This window comes from Sabethes cyaneus, chromosome 2 (assembly GCF_943734655.1).
Source record: "Sabethes cyaneus chromosome 2, idSabCyanKW18_F2, whole genome shotgun sequence".
NCBI lineage: Eukaryota > Metazoa > Arthropoda > Insecta > Diptera > Culicidae > Sabethes > Sabethes cyaneus.
Window position 1 is genome coordinate 119193121 of NC_071354.1, and position 19506 is coordinate 119212626.

General features: G+C 39.0%; 2 protein-coding genes across 2 annotated transcripts; both read left to right on the forward strand.

The window, feature by feature from the left end:
* The first annotated feature begins 599 nt into the window (after positions 1 to 599).
* On the forward strand, positions 600 to 3327 carry LOC128735932 (uncharacterized). The gene is made up of 3 exons (XM_053830414.1): positions 600 to 2066; positions 2607 to 2798; positions 3127 to 3327. The coding sequence occupies exons 1-3, from the start codon at positions 600 to 602 to the stop codon at positions 3325 to 3327; spliced, it is 1860 nt and encodes a 619-aa protein (XP_053686389.1).
* Positions 3328 to 9970: 6643 nt separating this feature from the next.
* Positions 9971 to 15334, forward strand: LOC128735933 (uncharacterized). The gene has a single exon (XM_053830415.1). The coding sequence runs from the start codon at positions 9971 to 9973 to the stop codon at positions 15332 to 15334; it is 5364 nt and encodes a 1787-aa protein (XP_053686390.1).
* Positions 15335 to 19506: the final 4172 nt, after the last annotated feature.

The following is a 19506-nucleotide window of genomic DNA, read 5'->3' on the forward strand; positions in this document are numbered from 1 at the left end:
CAGCGGAACTAAAAATATCGAAAATTTTCCGAAATTAGTAGATACTGTCCCACAACCGGCGGAAAAATTTTGGCTTTATTTATCGCGTGTTGCTCCGCATGTGACCGACGACGAAATATCGGCCCTTGTACAAGAGTGTGTACCAGGTATACAACCGGTGGTTCGAAAGCTCGTTAAAAAAGACGCCGATTTGAATTCGTTTGCTTTTATTTCGTTCAAAGTTGGATTTGACCCTCAATATAAGGAAACTGCACTTGATGCAAACAACTGGCCGCAAGGCATTTACTTTCGACAATTCGAAGAAAGAAATAGCTCGAAGGATTTTTGGGGTCCAAAAGCATCAAAATTTCCACGAACCGCAGAGTCCGTCCCACCACAGTCCTCAACCACTCCTTACTTGACACCAATAAATTAATTGCGGCTGCGGATTCATCGCATACCGTTGTTGATCACACGAACTACGTACCAACTGGATCGTACCCGGGACGCACTGAATCAAGCAATTTGGAAGCCCCTAATCCGCTCATCACAGTCGTGCCACTGCAGCCAGCGCTCATCAGCCGTCCCGGTCCTGTGTATGAGTGCGGAGGCATTTAGCAATGCCTTGCAGGCATTTAGCAACTGACCATCACCAACTCGACAGTAATGTTCCTGAATTTCGGATATTCTACCAAAATGTCCGCGGGCTTAGGACCAAAATCGATGACTTCTTCTTAGCAGCCACCGAACGCGACTACGATGTGATTGTACTAACGGAGACGTGGCTGGATGCTCAGATTCACTCTGCGCAACTATTCGGTAACGCCTATAATGTTTATCGGTGTGATCGCAGTCGCATTAACAGTACCAAGACACGCGGTGGAGGAGTTTTGATTGCTGTCTCTAGTCGGTTAACTAGCTACGTTGATCCGACACCTGTCAGTGACACAATCGAACAGCTGTGGGTGATTATAACCACGCCAACTCGCAAAGTCAGTGTTGGTGTAATGTATCTACCTCCATATCGTCGAACTGACGCCAATGCTATTGATGACCATGTGAATTCCATCGGCTCTATCATGTCTCGCTTACAGCCGAATGATTTGTCGTTGCTACTTGGCGATTACAACCAACCTGGACTGCGGTGGACTCGCCCGAACAACAATGCCCCTTCCATTGATTATCTCAATTTGTCTGTCACTGCTGCTAGTTCCGACTTGTTGGATGGCTTCAATTTGTACAATTTATCTCAAATTAACCACGTGATAAATAACAACGATCGCCTTCTTGATTTGATCCTGACAAATAACGAGACCCTATGCAAGCTGTTAGAAGCTACTGAGCCACTGGTTCCTCTCGACCCGAATCACCCAGCGCTGGAGATAACGGTGCACCAAACTTTACCCGTTCAATTCGAAGAAGCACCAGTTCAGATGTGTTTAGACTTTAGCAAAACCGATTTCGAAGCTCTGAGCAACGCTATCTCTCAAACCGACTGGCGATTTTTAGAATCTAATCCTCTTGACGATGCTATTGCCTACTTCAACGATATTGTTAACGATACACTCACTCATTGCACTCCTCCCCGTCGACAGTCATGTAAACCACCATGGTCGAATTCTCGTTTACGACAACTTAAGCGACAACGGTCCCTGGCACTTCGCAAATACTGCAGACTACGTAATACTTTAATGAAGCAGAAATTCAATCATGCGAGTAGTTTATATCGGAAATATAATCGTTATTTATATAAGCGATATACCAATCGAATGCAGCACAATATGAGATTAAATCCGAGGATATTCTGGTCATTCGTCAACAGTAAAAGGAAGGAGGAAGGATTGCCTAAGGATATGTTTTTGGGCGATAGACGTGGCAGCATGACAGAAAAATGTACCCTGTTTGCCCAACACTTTCAACATAATTTCCATGACTCCGCTGCTACAACTGCCCAAATTAATGCGGCATTATGTAACATTCCTAGAGACGTCTTGGACTTCAATATGTCAGCAATCACCGAAAGTCACGTCGAAGCTGCCATTAACGAACTGAAATGTTCATTTACCGCTGGTCCTGATGGAATCCCAGCATGCGTTTTGAAAAAATGTGTCGATAGTTTTAAACGCCCGTTGTGCCTGCTATTTAACTTGTCGCTTCAACAATGTCTGTTCCCTAATTTATGGAAACTTTCAGTAATGTTCCCTGTGCATAAAAAGGGTGACAAAAGAGATGTAAAAATTTATAGAGGTATAACATCTCTTTGCGCATGTTCTAAAGTGTTTGAAATAATCATACACAATGCCCTATTTACAAGCTGTAAACACTACGTCTCACTAGGCCAACATGGATTCTATCCCAAACGCTCGACTACTACAAATCTTATACAATTTACTGCAACATGCTTACAAACCATGAGCCTAGGTGCCCAGATTGATGCGGTTTATACGGATTTGAAAGCTGCTTTCGATAGAGTTGACCATAGCATATTACTGGCCAAATTGGAGAAACTTGGAGTTAATTCTGCGCTTGTGCGATGGTTTCGATCCTACCTGTTAAATCGAATGCTATGTGTGAGGATTGGTAATCAACAATCTGAATGTTTTACGAATCTTTCCGGCATTCCGCAGGGCAGCAATCTAGGACCGCTGCTCTTCATGCTGTTTATTAACGATATATCGGCCTTGCTTCCAGACGATTACCACTTGCTATTTGCAGATGATATCAAACTGTTTAGGATCGTCAGGAGTACCGCAGACTGTCTAGAACTCCAGAGTTTAGTAGACATTTTCATGCAGTGGTGTTCCAGAAATCTACTTACTGTTAGTATCGAGAAGTGCTGTGTTATTTCATTTCACCGGAAATCCAGCCCAGTGATATTTAATTACACAATGTGTTGTCAGGCAGTTGCTAGAGTAAACCTGGTTCGTGATTTGGGTGTAACCTTGGATACCCCGCTTACATTTGGCCCACACTACAATGAAATAATCGCTAAGGCGAATCGGCAGCTTGGATTTATGTTTAAGATAGCTGAGGAATTTCGGGATCCCGTGTGCCTTCGATCGCTTTATTGTTGCCTTGTGCGATCTCTTCTTGAGACCAACTCGGTTGTTTGGTGTCCTTTCAATGCTAATTGGATTTCGAGAATAGAAGCCGTGCAGCGGAAATTTGTGCGATATGCTCTACGTTTCCTCCCATGGCGTAATCGATTCCAGCTACCAGCATACACCGAGCGCTGTCAGCTTCTTGGAATACAGACTCTGGAACGTAGGCGATTCGAAGCGCAAGCTGTGTTTGTGGCAAAAGTTCTGTCCGGCGAAATTGATGCGCCGAGTATTCTGCAGCAGCTAAACCTGTACGCACCGGAAAGACCGTTGAGGCCCAGGAATCTTTTGTTTTTACCCCATCGAAGTGCATCGTACGGACAACATGATCCTATCCGATATATGTCGGCAAGTTTCAAGTTGCTGACTTATTTGATTTCAACACTACCACTTCAGCGTTTAAGTCACGGCTTCGTAGATAGCTGTGCTCTTTGTGTTTGTGTATTGTTCGTTTTTATCATTAAGACAACCACTTTGTTAGATGATATTTTTTTCAAACAAATAAACAAATAAACAAATTATTAAATATTACTACTTTCAAAATTTGCTCTCATGGGATAGATGCGCTTGGAATGTGTCAACTGTGTTATGCCAAGTACTAGCAGAGGAAAAAGGGCAATATCAATAGCAGCAAGTCACGAAAAATGCTCTATGATTAGAGTAGGGCGGGGCGTAAGTGCGATGTTTGAAGTTGTCATCAATTTTCGTGAGATATAAAGAAGGACAACAACATAATATATTTTATAATGATGCAGTAACTCAATGTCTTCACATTCAACTATAAATCATCTGCGGTAATAGTGTTTTGCAAATTAAATTCTTCTTTCTTCTGATCAAGTGCAAGCAAATTCGCACTTTTACCCCACCAGCGGGGCAAAAGTTCGAAGCTAGAATCCATGAAATTAGCCCAGCAGTAGCTAACAAAACCATATTATCTTTAATCTGCGTTATGTTTTGGTAAGGAATATTCTCAATTTGCACCTTTTCTATTTTGCGCTGGTGTATTGCAGCCTCCGTTAGATCGAAACTTTTCCAAACCTTTGTTTTATGTTTCATCAGCGGAAACACATTGTTTTTCTTCGGCCAACATCTGTGTAGAGCAGACGTGTAGCAGAACAAAAATATACACATAAGAAAATAATACACATATGGAAAAGAACAGAGTTTCCTATTTACCTCAATTGATCAACATATAGTAGTAGTAGGGGAAAGCCACCATCATTTCAAGGACTTGCCAATGTATGTGGGTAGAATTACAGTAGATCCAAATTTGATTATCAAATGAATTTCACACTAATGTTGTTACAGAAGGGCCAAAAGGGATTGGGCGGACCCCCAAGCAGAGGCACTTGTGCGCATTCCGGGGTTATAAGAGTCGCCTTCCAGCATTAGGATCCTCCATGTAATAATCAATTTCGCTGTACCAACTTTAACCCACGTGATGATTTGATTGTTTTGAATTGAGAAGTGCCATATTTGCTTCAGACCTTAAGGATTCAGGTTGGCAATCCACTCCGTCATCCAGCCTTCCGCATTTATGATATCAATAATAATAGGGTAATTTGCCAATTGTTGCACACCTAAGGCAGGAACGTTCAGTTTATCTCATCTCTCGGGGAAACTATTTCATTACTAAAATCGAAATTTGCTCTATAAACAAAATGACCTTTCACTAAAACATTTGGTATGTTTTCATAGCCTGGAATATTGCACATATTATGCAATTTGAGGTTTCATTCAACAGCATACAGACCCAATTGTTGCCCACTTGATCATTGTCCTTTGCCTAATATTGTACACCTTCAATCCAATTGTTGCACGGCAAAGAGAATATGGAATTAGGAGAAATAACAAGTGCAGAAAACTGACACATGAAGAACTCCTTAAAAACAGATTTACCAATTATAAGTACCGTACCGTTACCATTTTGTCACGTATTTGAACGTAATTCAATCTTCACCGAACAATGGTTTACAAGAACAGGTAAAAATTATTGCATTGAAATAATATATGTATTAATTCAAATTAATTAATATAATTTGGTTTTCCGGTATCTTTCCTTTTTCAAATTTAAATGCGGTATACGTTTTTGGCTGGGATTTGGTTTTTTCAAATGCAAAGTTTTTCGATTTTTTACATTCGAGCGTATAAGAAAAACCTCGACTTTTAAGTTCTTTTAGCCACAACATAACTTTTTTCTCTGTTTAATAGAAGCTGAAGCATTGTTTTGCCTTTCTACTATATAAATATATAGTATAAAGGTATAGAAATCACTTGGAAAACCGGAAATGGAAAGAAGGTCCTGCGGGCCGAATGTCATATACCATTCGACTCAGTTTCGAAAACTGAGCATTTTCTGTGTGTGTGTATGTATGTGTGTGTGTGTGTGTGTATGTGTGTGTGTGTGTGTGTATGTGACGCTTTTAATCTCACTCACTTTTCTCGGAGATGGCTGGACCGATGTTAATGTTCTTAGTGTCAAATGAAAGGTCTAGGTGTCCCATTGGTCGCTATTGAATTTCATACTGATCGGACTTTTAGTTCAAAAGTTATGTATAAAAATATGAAAAATACGGGACTTCATTATCTCATAGGTCCCTTAACCGATTTGAACAAAATTGATTGCATATGAAAGAGGAGCCTTGCAAACCCTTAACTTCCAAATTTCATGACGATTGGGCTTGTAGTTTGAAAGTTACATAAAGAAATGTGAAAAAATTGTATTTAAAACATATTTTTGTAACATATAAACATTAATTCAATGAAAAACATCACACATTTTATTATTATTTGAAAATTACTACTGAGATCTATCAAACGAAACCGAGTTATTTAAAATCGGACAGTTCATTCAAAAGTTATTTAAACTTTAACACTTAAGCACCGTATATTAAACCGTTAAAACGTGTGAATTCAAAACAAATGTTGATTGTATTCAATGTGTGTGATGTATGTGTGTATGTATGTATGTATGTATGTATGTATGTATGTATGTATGTATGTATGTATGTATGTATGTATGTATGTATGTATGTATGTATGTATGTATGTATGTATGTATGTATGTATGTATGTATGTATGTATGTATGTATGTATGTATGTATGTATGTATGTATGCATGTATGTATGTATGTATGTATGTATGTATGTATGTATGTATGTATGTATGTAATGTATGTATGTATGTATGTATGTATGTATGTATGTATGTATGTATGTATGTATGTATGTATGTATGTATGTATGTATGTATGTATGTATGTATGTATGTATGTATGTATATATGTATGTATGTATGTATGTATGTATGTATGTGTGTGTATGTGATCCCAAGCAACAATGTGAGTTTGATTGTACTCTTCTGGTGGTTTTCATGATCAATTTTGGTCTTGAATGTCATCATAAGAGTGTAATAAAACTCAAATTGTTACTTGGGATGACAATTTACAATTTTTAAATTTGCATTGAAATTCAAGAAAATATGTTTCTAACTTTTCTGAATCAATTGTCAGAAATTTTTGAAGCCTCTTAGTGGAATACGAAATTTGAAATTAAAGAAAAGAAAAAACTTTTACCGACTAAATCCCACTATTTAATATTTATTCGCAACAGATACGTATACGCTTTGAAATAAGACGCTGTTGAAGCCTGCACGTCGTAGGCGAACTACGTATCTGTTGCAAATAAATATTAAATAATGGGATTCAATCGAAAAGCTTTTTCTTTTCTTTGATTTCAGATTTCAATTGTCATTTTGTTCACTTGCTGTTACTCACAATTGTACACGAAAAGCAAACAGCGAAGAAAAGCAGTTAATTTAAGCATGAAGGTATAGTGGTGTATAGGATTAAAAATGAGTTGATTTTTCCAAATAAATTTATACAAATTTCAAACAAATTTTGCGCATCAATAGATCTCTTTTCAATCAATAGATAGAGCTTAGAAATGTTATATGAAAAATAGGAAGTAAACGTTGCACGGTAGTAATTTTGTAAGATTTGTTTTCGTTAATGACATTTTAAAGGACAGATGTCTTATGTCATGTATCATGTTTCAACAAATAAATCAAAAATGACAAACACTGAAAATCATATCGATCATATTTCCCATTCTCAAGCATGTTTAAGGCGCAGCTTTTGCAACCCTCTTGTTTTCCTAACCCTCCAACATTGTAAAAACGATGCGATCAAGCTAATGACTATCTTTTCATGAAAGTACATTCAAAAAAAGCATAAGTTTTGATTTTCATGCAAAAATAATTATCTGAAGGAGCGCCAGCTAAGAAAAAGTTCAATTTCTCTTTTTCATATCTAATGCTCTATTCAGTTATTTTTTCTAATTCAGATATATTGCAAAATTGAAGCCAAGCAAACTAATAGTAAAATTTTGAGATTAATCATTTTGTTGTCGATATTCTTTGTCTTCAAAGGCGAAGTATAATAATAATTTTTCTGAACTCTTGTTTTTCAAAGATGCTAACTTTTGAACACATGGTATTAATTAATTAGCAACAAATCTGTTCTGAACACATATTTCATATTGTCAATTCAAAACAAGTTTCCTATGTGGCTCTGAAGCCCGAAAGTTTAGGCCGACCGATTATAAAACTAAATAAGGTGTTACAAGTATCTACGCACACAAGGAAAGAAAATTTAATTATTCTACGCAATACGTTGTGAATTTTACTGGCAAATAAGGATTTTGAGGAATACGGAACGGATATTTAAAAATATAGTCAAGTTAATTATACATAGATGTTCCTGAGAAATTAAATGATGATTATTGTGACAGTAGAAAGGCTAGGTCACGCCGCTAGGTGGATTAATTCGGGTTTTTCGTTATTATGTTCATTTCTCAAGAATTTCTCATAATAAACTTCTGCACACATTGTTCCGTTAATTCCGTTCCGTTAAGCTGGAATGAAAGCGTAAAAAGCGAAGAAATTTTTGGAAGTGCCTTTAACGTATTCAGAGACGACAGAAATTTTCTTGAGTCTCAAAAGAAGTCGGGTGGCGGAGTCCTCATAGCTTTGTCGTCTAATTTCAATTCCGAAATTATAACGACAACAAAATTTAAAGAATTCGAGCATGTCTGGGTAAAATCACATTTAGCACGAGAAACACATGTATTCGCCTCGGTGTATTTCCCTCCAGACCAAGCTCATAAAACAACTTACGAAGCATTTTTCCAAATTGCCAAACACATTCTATCACAACTGCCTCCCGAGGTTAAAGTTCACATTTATGGAGACTTCAATCAACGCCATGCTGACTTCATTCCAGACTCTGAAAATGAATGCATCTTACTCCCAATCGTTGGGGAGAATGAAACACTGCAGTTTATTTTCGACAAAACTGCCAATTTGGGGCTGAACCAAATTAACCATATTAAAAACCAACAAAATTGCTATCTAGATTTTTTGCTTACGAACATTTATGAAGACTTCTGTGTGACTGAATCATTAAATCCACTCTGGAAAAATGAGGCGTTTCACACAGCAATTGAATATTCTTTATTTATACACAAATACCATAGACCCAACGATTGCCAGTTCGAAGAAGTTTTTGAATACGAAAAGGTAAACTATGAAAACATTAGACGTAGATTAAACTGTGTTAATTGGCAACTTTTTCTCAAGAATGAAGAAAATGTCGAAGTTGCTGTAGACACATTCTATAAAATTTCATTAGAAGTAATGATACAGAACATACCGTTAAAGAAAAGAAGACGTCACAAAAATACAAAAAGTCCAGTCTGGTATAACAGTAAGATTAAGAACTTGAAAAATCGCAAACAAAAGGCCCATAAAAATTATAAAAAACATGCCAGTACTGAAAATTTAGCAAGATATTTGGACGTATGCAACCAGCTAAATTTTGCAATCAGCAATGCGTTTGAAGAGTACAATTCAAAAATTGAACTTGAAATAAAGTCCAGTCCTAAAAACTTCTTTAATTACGTGAAAACTAAACTAAAATCTGACAATTTTCCATCCATAATGCATCTTGATGAAAATGTTGGGGATAGCCCGGAAAATATTTGTAAGCTTTTTGCAAAATTTTTTCAAGAAATCTGTTCACGCTGACAGCTCGAAAATGTAACGTAGAAAGTTGGTCAACCCCGATTGCTGTGATCGAAAACGAATCCGTCGACCAAACTGGTGTTATCGCGCAACGACAAAGAGTAGGTATCGATTTCTATCGTCGATCGTAGAAAAGAGAAAATGATCTGATTGGTGCGAGTGATCGATCACGCGATGCGGATGGAATTTTCCACATTCAACGTTTAAGTATAAAAGGAGAAGCAGCCTACCGTAAGAATCATTCAAGTTTTAATTGCCTACCCAGGATTAAGTATTATTTGACTCGTTAAGTAAAATCGCGTAATAATTTAGTGGTTAAGAAAGCAAAATGTATAGTAAAGTGAAATAAAGTGTTTTAGTAGTTAAAAGTGATATTTCCTTGTGATATTTCCGAAATTGGGTACAAAACTTTGGCTACAGTCCACGAACCACCGAACATTTTTTGGTCCTTCGAACCGGATTATGTGACGTGTAGTGAAATTTCGGGAATATACGGCCGAATTAGGAAGCTTCGGCAGGGATTTATGTGGAACCCTCAAAATCGAAAAACACTAAGTGTGAAAAAACCGTCGCCATATTGGCAGAGCCTGTGGCGAACATGTGAAGACGCCATCTTGAAAAAGTGTTGAAGTGAATTCCAGAAGATTCCTCTGCGGATAAGCCGCCATTTTGGAAGTTTTAGCACGTTGCGGAACAAGTGCCGGTTAGTGAGGACGTTTTCCCCCCAAGTACAGTGATTATAGACTTGGCTGTTTTCCGTACTTGGGTCGAGCATAAGGCTTGAATTGTTGTAATGTTCCTCCAACGATGCTAAAAGAATCCGATAGTGAAACGAGTGCCTTAGAAGTGAAACTGCAACCAGAAAATTCCGACCAAACAACCCCCGTGAGTAAGAAAACGAAGAAGAAACAAAAGCTGCAGGAAAGGATTACAAGAATGGAGCAGCTTGACGTGCTGGTACATCGCCGTGGTTTGGCCAAAGGTAAGGTAACCAGAATTTTCAATATCCTCCATAACGAAGACGAAGTTCGCCCGCTAAGCGAAGCCCAAATTCGTGTTTACCTGAAAAAGGTTGAGACTGCTCAGAAGGAGTACGAAGCGGTGCATGAAAAAATCCTTGCTTTGATTTCCGCTGACGACTGTCAGCTACATGACGATAATTTTATACAATTTGATGAGCTCAAAGATGAAGTGACTATAATGCTCGAAGAGCAACTGTCCAGGTACAATGTTGTTCAACTGGCAGCAGCCAACGCCAGTATGCAAAATGCTTTAGCTCACCCTCAAGCCCCTGTCGTTATTCATCAACCTCTCCGCATGCCCATTCCCACGTTCGATGGCCGCTATGAGAGCTGGCCTAAATTTAAAGCAATGTTTAAAGATCTGGTTGATAAGTCACCAGATCCTCCTGCTGTTAAATTATACCACTTAGATAAAGCCTTGATGGGAAATGCTGCAGGGTTGATAGACGCTAAAACGATCAATGAAGGAAACTATACTCATGCATGGAAAATCCTAGAGGAAAGATATGAAAATAAGCGGCATACCATTGACACCCACATACATGGGCTACTTAATTTAAAGAAAATGTTTAAAGAAAATCATACCGAGCTAAGAGCATTACTGGACGAATGTACCAAGCACATTGAAGCGCTCAAGTTTTTAGAGCAAGAATTCATCGGAGTATCCGATCTTATTGTTGTCCACCTCCTTGCCACCGCTTTAGATAAGGAAACACGCCGAAACTGGGAAGCCACTATCAAGCGTGGCGAACTGCCCAATTACCAGACGATGATTGAGTATCTGAAAGACCAATGTTTTGTTTTGGAAAGATGTGATTCCTCAAACCCTAAACAATCTAAACCAACAAATCATGCAATCAAGCCTACCCAAAGGATGGTCGCAGTAGTAACGCCTCCCAGTACCGAGTATAGGTGTGAGTTTTGTGGTAAGAATCATCAAAATTTTGCTTGTACAGAGTTTAAGTCACTTACAATCCAACAAAGATTAAGTAAAGTTCGAGAAAGTGGTATATGTTTCAACTGCCTACGGAAGGGACACCGTAGCCAAGATTGTCCGTCGGACAAAAGTTGCTCAAAGTGCAAACGGCGACACCACACTTTACTCCACATTGAAGACAAACCAAGAGTTTCCGCAGAAGAGCCAAAGTCCATGGCACAAACCACTAACATACGGAATAAAGAAACTAAATCGTCGGAAGAAACGCAGGTCACCACCGCCAGCTGTTGCGATGAGGTTCCGGCTGCGGCACAAGTGCTGCTTCTTACAGCCGTGGTTGATGTCATCGATGCAAATAATAGAACCCACCCCTGCAGAGTTTTATTAGATAGTGGATCCCAGGCTAACCTAATCTCTAATACAATGGTAGACGCACTAAAGTTAAACAAGTTTCCGTCCAATGTTACTGTTGCCGGAGTAAATTGCACTAGAAGCCATGCCTCACTGGGTAGTGTTGTCCAAATCCGTTCCAGATATTCCAACTTCCACGCTAATATAAGCTGTTTGGTCGCAGAGAAGATCACAGCAGATTTACCAACCACCGCTTTCAACATCGCTTCCTGGAATATTCCATCTGAAGTACAACTTGCGGATCCGGAATTCCATCAGACTGGTAAGATAGACATGCTCATTGGTAATCAATTATTTTTGCGATTGCTTTTGCCCGGAGAGTTCCAACTAAGTGATGATTTACCAATATTGAAAGAGACCCGATTAGGTTGGGTGGTGGGTGGTGTTTGCAATAGCAATCAGTCACCGGTTATCTATTCGCACTCACTAACTCTTGAGCAATCCATTCAGCGATTTTGGAGCATAGAAGAACTGCCAGGAGATTCGATCATATCCACTGAGGAAACAGAATGCGAGGAGCATTTCTGTAAAACTCACCGTCGTGATGGTACCGGTAGGTACATCGTACAGCTACCCCTCAAAGAGTCCGTCGCTAATTTAAGCGATTCGCGTGCGTTAGCATTACGAAGATTTTTGTCCATGGAGAAACGGCTATCGCAGCAACCAGATGTAAAAGAACAATATGATGATTTCATGACCGAATATGAGCAATTAGGTCACTGTAAGGAAGTAGATGAGAGTAAGGATGATGATACCGTTCGTAAATGGTATTTACCACATCATGCAGTTCTGCGCCCATCAAGCACCACAACTAAATGCCGTGTCGTCTTTGATGCCTCGGCTAAGGTTGACGGCCGTTCCCTCAATGATGTTCTAAAGGTAGGTGCGTTGAACCAAGAGAGTCTGCTGTCTATTGTTTTGCGTTTCCGTATCCACCATTATGTATTATGTGCCGATATAGCCAAAATGTATCGACAAATAGTCGTCGATAGTTGCCATTCTCCATTGCAAAGAGTGTTTTGGAGAAAAGATCCTTCCCTTCCGCTTCGTGTCCTTGAATTAACGACCGTAACCTACGGCACAGCTTCGGCGCCTTTCCTTGCAACTAGAGTTTTATTACAACTTGCTATCGATGAAGAGAAGAAATATCCACTGGCAGCCAAGATAGTAAAGGAAAGTTTTTACGTTGATAACGCCTTGTTCGGGTTCGATGAACTAGCTGAAGCACTGGAAGCACAATCACAATTAATCCAGCTCCTACAAGTCGGCGGGTTCCATTTGCATAAGTGGTCATCGAATTGTCCCACATTATTGGATGCAGTTCAAGAATCTGATCGAGAAACTTTCGTTAGCATTGAAGGTCTTGGGGCAAACGACGTCATAAAAACATTAGGCCTACTATGGGATCCGACTTCTGATAAGCTGCTTTTCGTGTCACATTCACCTGACGACCACTGTAACAAGCCAACGAAGCGTCAGGTCCTATCACTCGTTGCGAGCATGTTTGATCCTTTGGGTTTAGTTGCTCCAGTAGTTCTCGTGGGGAAATTACTTATGCGTGAGCTGTGGAATTATAATTTGGATTGGGATGAATGTATACCGGCTGAATTAGAAAAGGATTGGAAATACTTCCTCGAGTGCATCAGTGAAGTCAGTACGTTGCTGATTCCACGACAGGTTATAGATAAAGGGGCCATTGCATACGAAATTCATGGATTTGCCGATGCTTCTCAACATGCGTATGGAGCGTGTGTTTACATTCGATCCATCCTTCCCAATCAATCAGCTACCATGAAATTGTTAACGGCTAAGTCTAAGATTGTGCCTAAAGGAGCATCCACGATTCCACGCAAAGAGTTGCTTGCTGCTGTGTTGTTAAGCCGCCTAGTAAGAAATGTTTTAGATACTTTGAATATGTCTTTCACTCAAATCGTGCTTTGGTCCGATAGCCAGATCGTACTCGCTTGGTTGAGAAGAAGCCCTGAGCAGCTACAGGTGTACGTAAGGAACCGCGTTTGTATTATTGATTCCTTGAGCAAGCACTTTGTTTGGCAATATGTGCAAACCAATGATAATCCTGCTGATCTAGTGTCACGAGGACAATCCGCGAAACGGTTAGCCGTCTGTGATGCCTGGTGGAGTGGTCCTACGTTCCTTAGAAGAAATGATTACCATGTTGATGTCCCAGCTCCGCTTGCCGATGAACATGTTCCTGAACTTAAAGTAGTCATGGTGAGTGCAACGGTACAACGAATTATTCCGCTGCCTGTATTCGAGAAATTCAGCTGTTTTCGAAAGCTGCAACGAGTTCTCTCGTACGTCCTTCGTTTTATAAGGAACTGTCAGAAAAATATAAGTAGTCAACGTGTCTTTACCAAGTTTCCAACTATTGAGGAGTTACGAGAGTCAATTAAGGTCATCGTACGAGTGGTACAGTACAGCGAGTTTGCCGAGGTAATTACATGTATCCAAGCCGGTGAAATGCCTAAGAATTTGAAGAATTTGAGTCCTTTCCTAGATGATGGATTGCTGCGAGTCGGGGGACGGTTACGTCACTCAAGCCTACCGTTTACAGCCAAACACCAATGGATATTGCCAAGAAGTAATCGGATCGTCGAAATGATCGTCGTTTGTTATCACCGTGAGAATATGCACATTGGACCTACCGCTCTTCTAGCTAGCATCAGAAGGCAGTTTTGGATTATTCAATCCCGATCCATGATACGCAAGGTCACACGCAGCTGCGTGCACTGTTTCAAGTTCAGTCCTGTTGTTTCCGAGCAACTAATGGGTGATTTACCTCCAAGTCGTTGTAAACGAGCGCCAACATTCCAGAAAGTAGGAGTAGATTTTGCTGGTCCTTTCTTGTTAAGGCAAACTGGGAGAAAGGCGGCACCTGTAAAAGGATATATAAGTATATTTGTTTGTTTGGTTACCAAGGGAATTCACCTGGAGCCGGTGGAAAATTTGTCAACTGATGCATTTATTGCTGCTCTACAAAGATTTGTATCCCGGCGTGGTATTCCAGAACAAATACTATCCGACAATGGAACGAATTTTGTCGGTGCCAAACATGAGTTGCATATGATTTACAATTTGTTTCGTCAGCAGCTCACTGAGAAGAAGCTTTTTGAATTTTGCCAACAACATGAGATCCAATGGAAGATGATCCCTCCCAATGCTCCACATATGGGAGGACTTTGGGAAGCTGGAGTTAAGTCTACTAAGTCCATCTTGAAGAAAGGGTTCCAGTCTGCCTTGCTGAATATGATGGAGTTCACGACGTTGCTTTGCCAGGTTGAAGCCCAACTGAATTCCCGTCCGCTTTATGTTCTATCTGAAGATCCTGCAGATCCCGAGCCATTAACTCCAGGTCACTTTATAGCAGATGGCCCTCTGACCGCCATCCCGGAGCCTTCATATGAAGAAATTCCAATCAACCGACTGTCCCGTTGGCAATATGTTCAATTGTTACGGGAGAGTTTTTGGAAGCGCTGGTCTCGTGGGTACCTTCAAGAGCTGCAAACCAGAGCCAAGTGGACGCGCAAGAGTCCAAATGCACGTCCTGGAATGGTGGTACTTGTTAAGGAAGACAACCTGCCGCCACAATGCTGGAGAATTGGAAAAATTGAAAAAACCTACCTTGGAGCTGATAATCTTGTACGTGTCGCAGATGTACGCACCAAAGGAGGAGTTATTAAACGGCCGATTCACAAGTTAGCACCGATTCCGATATTGGAAAATGAAACCACTAAGGGTTTCCCGGCGGAGGATGTTCACGCTGACAGCTCGAAAATGTAACGTAGAATTTTGGTCAACCCCGATTGCTGTGATCGAAAACGAATCCGTCGACCAAACTGGTGTTATCGCGCAACGACAAAGAGTAGGTATCGATTTCTATCGTCGATCGTAGAAAAGAGAAAATGATCTGATTGGTGCGAGTGATCGATCACGCGATGCGGATGGAATTTTCCACATTCAACGTTTAAGTATAAAAGGAGAAGCAGCCTACCGTAAGAATCATTCAAGTTTTAATTGCCTACCCAGGATTAAGTATTATTTGACTCGTTAAGTAAAATCGCGTAATAATTTAGTGGTTAAGAAAGCAAAATGTATAGTAAAATCGCGTAATAATTTAGTGGTTAAGAAAGCAAAATGTATAGTAAAGTGAAATAAAGTGTTTTAGTAGTTAAAAGTGATATTTCCTTGTGATATTTCCGAAATTGGGTACAAAACTTTGGCTACAGTCCACGAACCACCGAACAAAATCTATACAACATTTTCTGAAGAAGATCGCGATCGCGACTATTTTGCATTTTTTCCGGATTCTTCAATGGATATTGGCGTTAACCAACTTCAGGCTCAGGATATTTTGCAGGCTTTGAAAAATGTGGATGCCTCAAAAGGTCCTGGGCCTGACGGAATCCCTCCAGTATTCATAAAAAATCTTGCAATAGAGTTCACTGCTCCTCTGTTTTGGCTTTTTAACTTATCACTAAAATCCGGAATCTTTCCAAAAATATGGAAAAGCTCATTTCTGGTGCCTATCTTTAAATCGGGCCGAAAATCTGACGTACGTAATTATCGTGGTATTGCCATTATCTCTTGCATTCCAAAACTTTTCGAAGCTATTATCAATGAAAAACTATTCCTTCAAATTAAAAACAGAATTACAGAAATGCAACACGGTTTCTTCAAAGGACGTTCGACTACGACAAGTTTACTGGAATTCATAGACCACTCACTGAATGCAATGGATAATGGAAACCATGTAGAAGCACTCTATGCGGACTTTAGCAAGGCATTTGATCGCATTGACATACCAATGCTGCTTTTCAAATTGCAAAAAATTGGAATTGAGCCAGGGCTCCTGAAATGGCTTGAATCGTATTTAACTAATCGCCAACAAATAATTAAATTTAACGGAAAGACCTCGAATCCAATTCAAGTCACTTCTGGTGTTCCTCAAGGCTCTCATTTGGGACCTCTTCTTTTTATCTTGTATGTAAACGACATTTCCTTCATTCTCAAGGAACTTAAAGTGCTAATATATGCCGACGATATGAAGCTCTTTTTGGAAATAAGAAATGAAGAGACATCAATGTATTCCAGAACGAAATACACATATTCTACATATGGTGTAAAAAAAGCTTATTAGAACTTAATGTAAAAAAGCGCAACCTTATATCATTTAGCAGAAAAAGAATTACACCGGAAATATCAATCATATTAGGAAATCAAATAGTAGAAAAATGTGAAAAAGTTAGGGATTTAGGAATGATCTTAGACTCCAAACTAACTTTCATCGACCATTATAACACAATAATACACAGAGCAAAGAACATGCTAGGTTTTATTAAACGCTTTAGCTATAATTTTTCAGATCCATACACCATCAAAACATTATATATTGCTTATGTGAGGTCAATACTGGAATACTGCAGTATTGTATGGTCTCCTTTTTCAATAACGCACGAAGAAAGAATAGAATCAGTACAAAAACAATTTCTCTTATATGCTCTTCGTAAATTAGGTTGGACAGCATTTCCTCTTCCATCATACGAAGCACGCTGCATGCTTATAAATATACAATCATTAACAGAGCGTCGTATTTATGCAATGGTCTCATTTGTAAACGATATCGTTTCGCACCGTATTGACTCAGCAACACTTTTATCAAAACTGAACTTTTATACACCTACCCGGCAACTTCGTAATCGAAATTTATTTGCCATAAGCCATTATCGTACTAATTATGCAAAATTCGGTCCACTAAATCGTATGATGGCAGCGTACAATCAATACTGCGAAACCATTGACTTTACAATGTCTCGGCATAGACTTAAACATCACTTTAATTCAATACGTAATCATAACGCGTAGATAACGAAACAAAGGAATAAGAACACTTTTTAATCACCATCTAATTATAAGACTTCTATATAAGAAACTGTATATGCATTATACTAGTCTACATCGGTTGACGAAATAAATAAATAAATAAATCGACTGTAGATTACGGATACGAACATTATATTCTATTCACGAAAATTGTTACACGCTGGTAATATCATTAGGCTTTTGCTGATTTAGTCTCCAGAGAAATCGAAAACTATTGGTATTGTTTTAATCCGATATCCAAATAGTGGCAAATTTTCAATAAGAGTTGGATCAAGTAAGAATGGCACAGTAGGGCCTAGCTTAGCGGCATTTACGGATGGTGTACAAGAAATGGACAAAATCCTAAATTTTTTCCAATTATTAACCACTATGCATTAGAACTAGGGCTGTCTAACCGGTAGTACCGGTAGTACCGAAACCGGTAATACCGGCCAATTTTTGGATACCGAAATACCGGTTTTGGAAAGGCAAAAAACCGGTATTTCCGGTATTTTCTAATTTTATTTGTTTTATCTAACTCCTTACTCGAATAAGAACTAAATTTGATAAAAGATTATAAAACTCTTAGAAAAACAACTTGATGTTAATGCCGACGAGATTCTTCGACTACTAACAATGAAGAGAGTGAAATTCTGGGTCAAATAATTCAAATAGCTCTTGAACCCGTTTAAGGCACAGTAGAGTAACTTTGCTGTAAAAATGTTTCATTGTATGAGCCAGACGTCGTGTTTCAATTTATTTAAACAACTTGGTATTCAAAAACCACCAAATTATTCGACACTCTCAAATGACGAATTTAGGAAACAAGGTCAGGGCCCAGAAACGTCACTTACAATAGTATATTGTTATTCAACAATGAAATAATGAAGCTTCAGTTTCAACAGAAGCAGTGCCGCTTCGTATCAAAACTGGCTTCAATCAGCGCCATTGAAACGATTTTCATTTCATCATGACGACCGGTTTTAAAGTTTCATTTGTATTTCTCTATCAAATATTCAGAAAAAGGTCAGCCCTAGACTTTGAATGCAATTGAATTGATTTTGAGTAACATTTCCTACAATTTAACGCATATTATGATTAATCTACTCAACATCGACAAATCGTGCTTGACTGTCAATCGCCGTCATTTGACACAGTCAGTGGCCTTAGCTGAAGCTTGCTTGAAATGTTCTGTTCAACAAATGAAACAAGTCGCTTCATGTATGAAGCGAAGGTAAGGAACAGTTAGATTCATTTATTTGTTTCGATGATGCCGGGCTCTGATCAGAATACGGGGATCTTTGCGCTTTTTGAGCATTCTTGACATCAAAGGATCTGCCAGGAAAGAATTTGGAATATTTTTCAAGTCTTTCGAGTGATATATTGATTAAACAAGGAGATGAAATCTGCATCTCACTATCTTCGAATAGTGGGATTGATAACAGAGAAGAGAAAATATTTGTGAATAATGATGAAGAGGATGACGTTATGCAGGAGTTCAGGTTTGAGGATGGAGAAAAAATTGTTGAGAGGCTGTACGAGACCGGGGCATTAATTATGCTGAAAGCTACAATACAAGATATTTCGTAAATAATTAAAGGCGGGATTCCCTACTATAAATTTGAAGAAATGAAAGGAAAATTCCTGATGCGCCATTCGCCAGACATCGATGAAACCGGAAGTTTTTTCAATTGTTGGAAGTGTTGGCAAAAAAATTCGTTCTAGCAAGGGAATTAAATCGCTAAGAGTATAATATCTGCTTGAATTCTACTTTGCTAAGCAACAATACTGAAACTAAAGTTTCAAAATAAAAAGATTTACTGAAAAACATCGACATTTCTATTGATTTCGAATAATCTGCCAATACCGGTATTTTACCGGTATTACCGGTATTTTCTATGCCAATACCGAAATACCGGTTTTCACCAAAAGCGCCCAATACCGACAGCCCTAATTAGAACACAAAAATAGTAATATATAGTTATTTAATTAATCAAACATTATGAATGTGGGTATTTTGAAAGGCATACGAAGTAATATGGGGTAAATTTGCTTTTTGTTGAGATCTACAAGCTTAAATTTGATGAGTGATT

Coding starts and splice junctions, on each gene's coding strand:
- LOC128735932 (XM_053830414.1), top strand. CDS start 600: ATGCCTTGCAGGCATTTAGCAACTGACCATCACCAACTCGACAGTAAT. Junction 2,067..2,606: donor CTGGTCCTGATGGAATCCCA/GCATGCGTTTTG, acceptor GGCATTCCGCAG/GGCAGCAATCTAGGACCGCT. Junction 2,799..3,126: donor GTTCCAGAAATCTACTTACT/GTTAGTATCGAG, acceptor TTTCGAGAATAG/AAGCCGTGCAGCGGAAATTT.
- LOC128735933 (XM_053830415.1), top strand. CDS start 9,971: ATGCTAAAAGAATCCGATAGTGAAACGAGTGCCTTAGAAGTGAAACTG.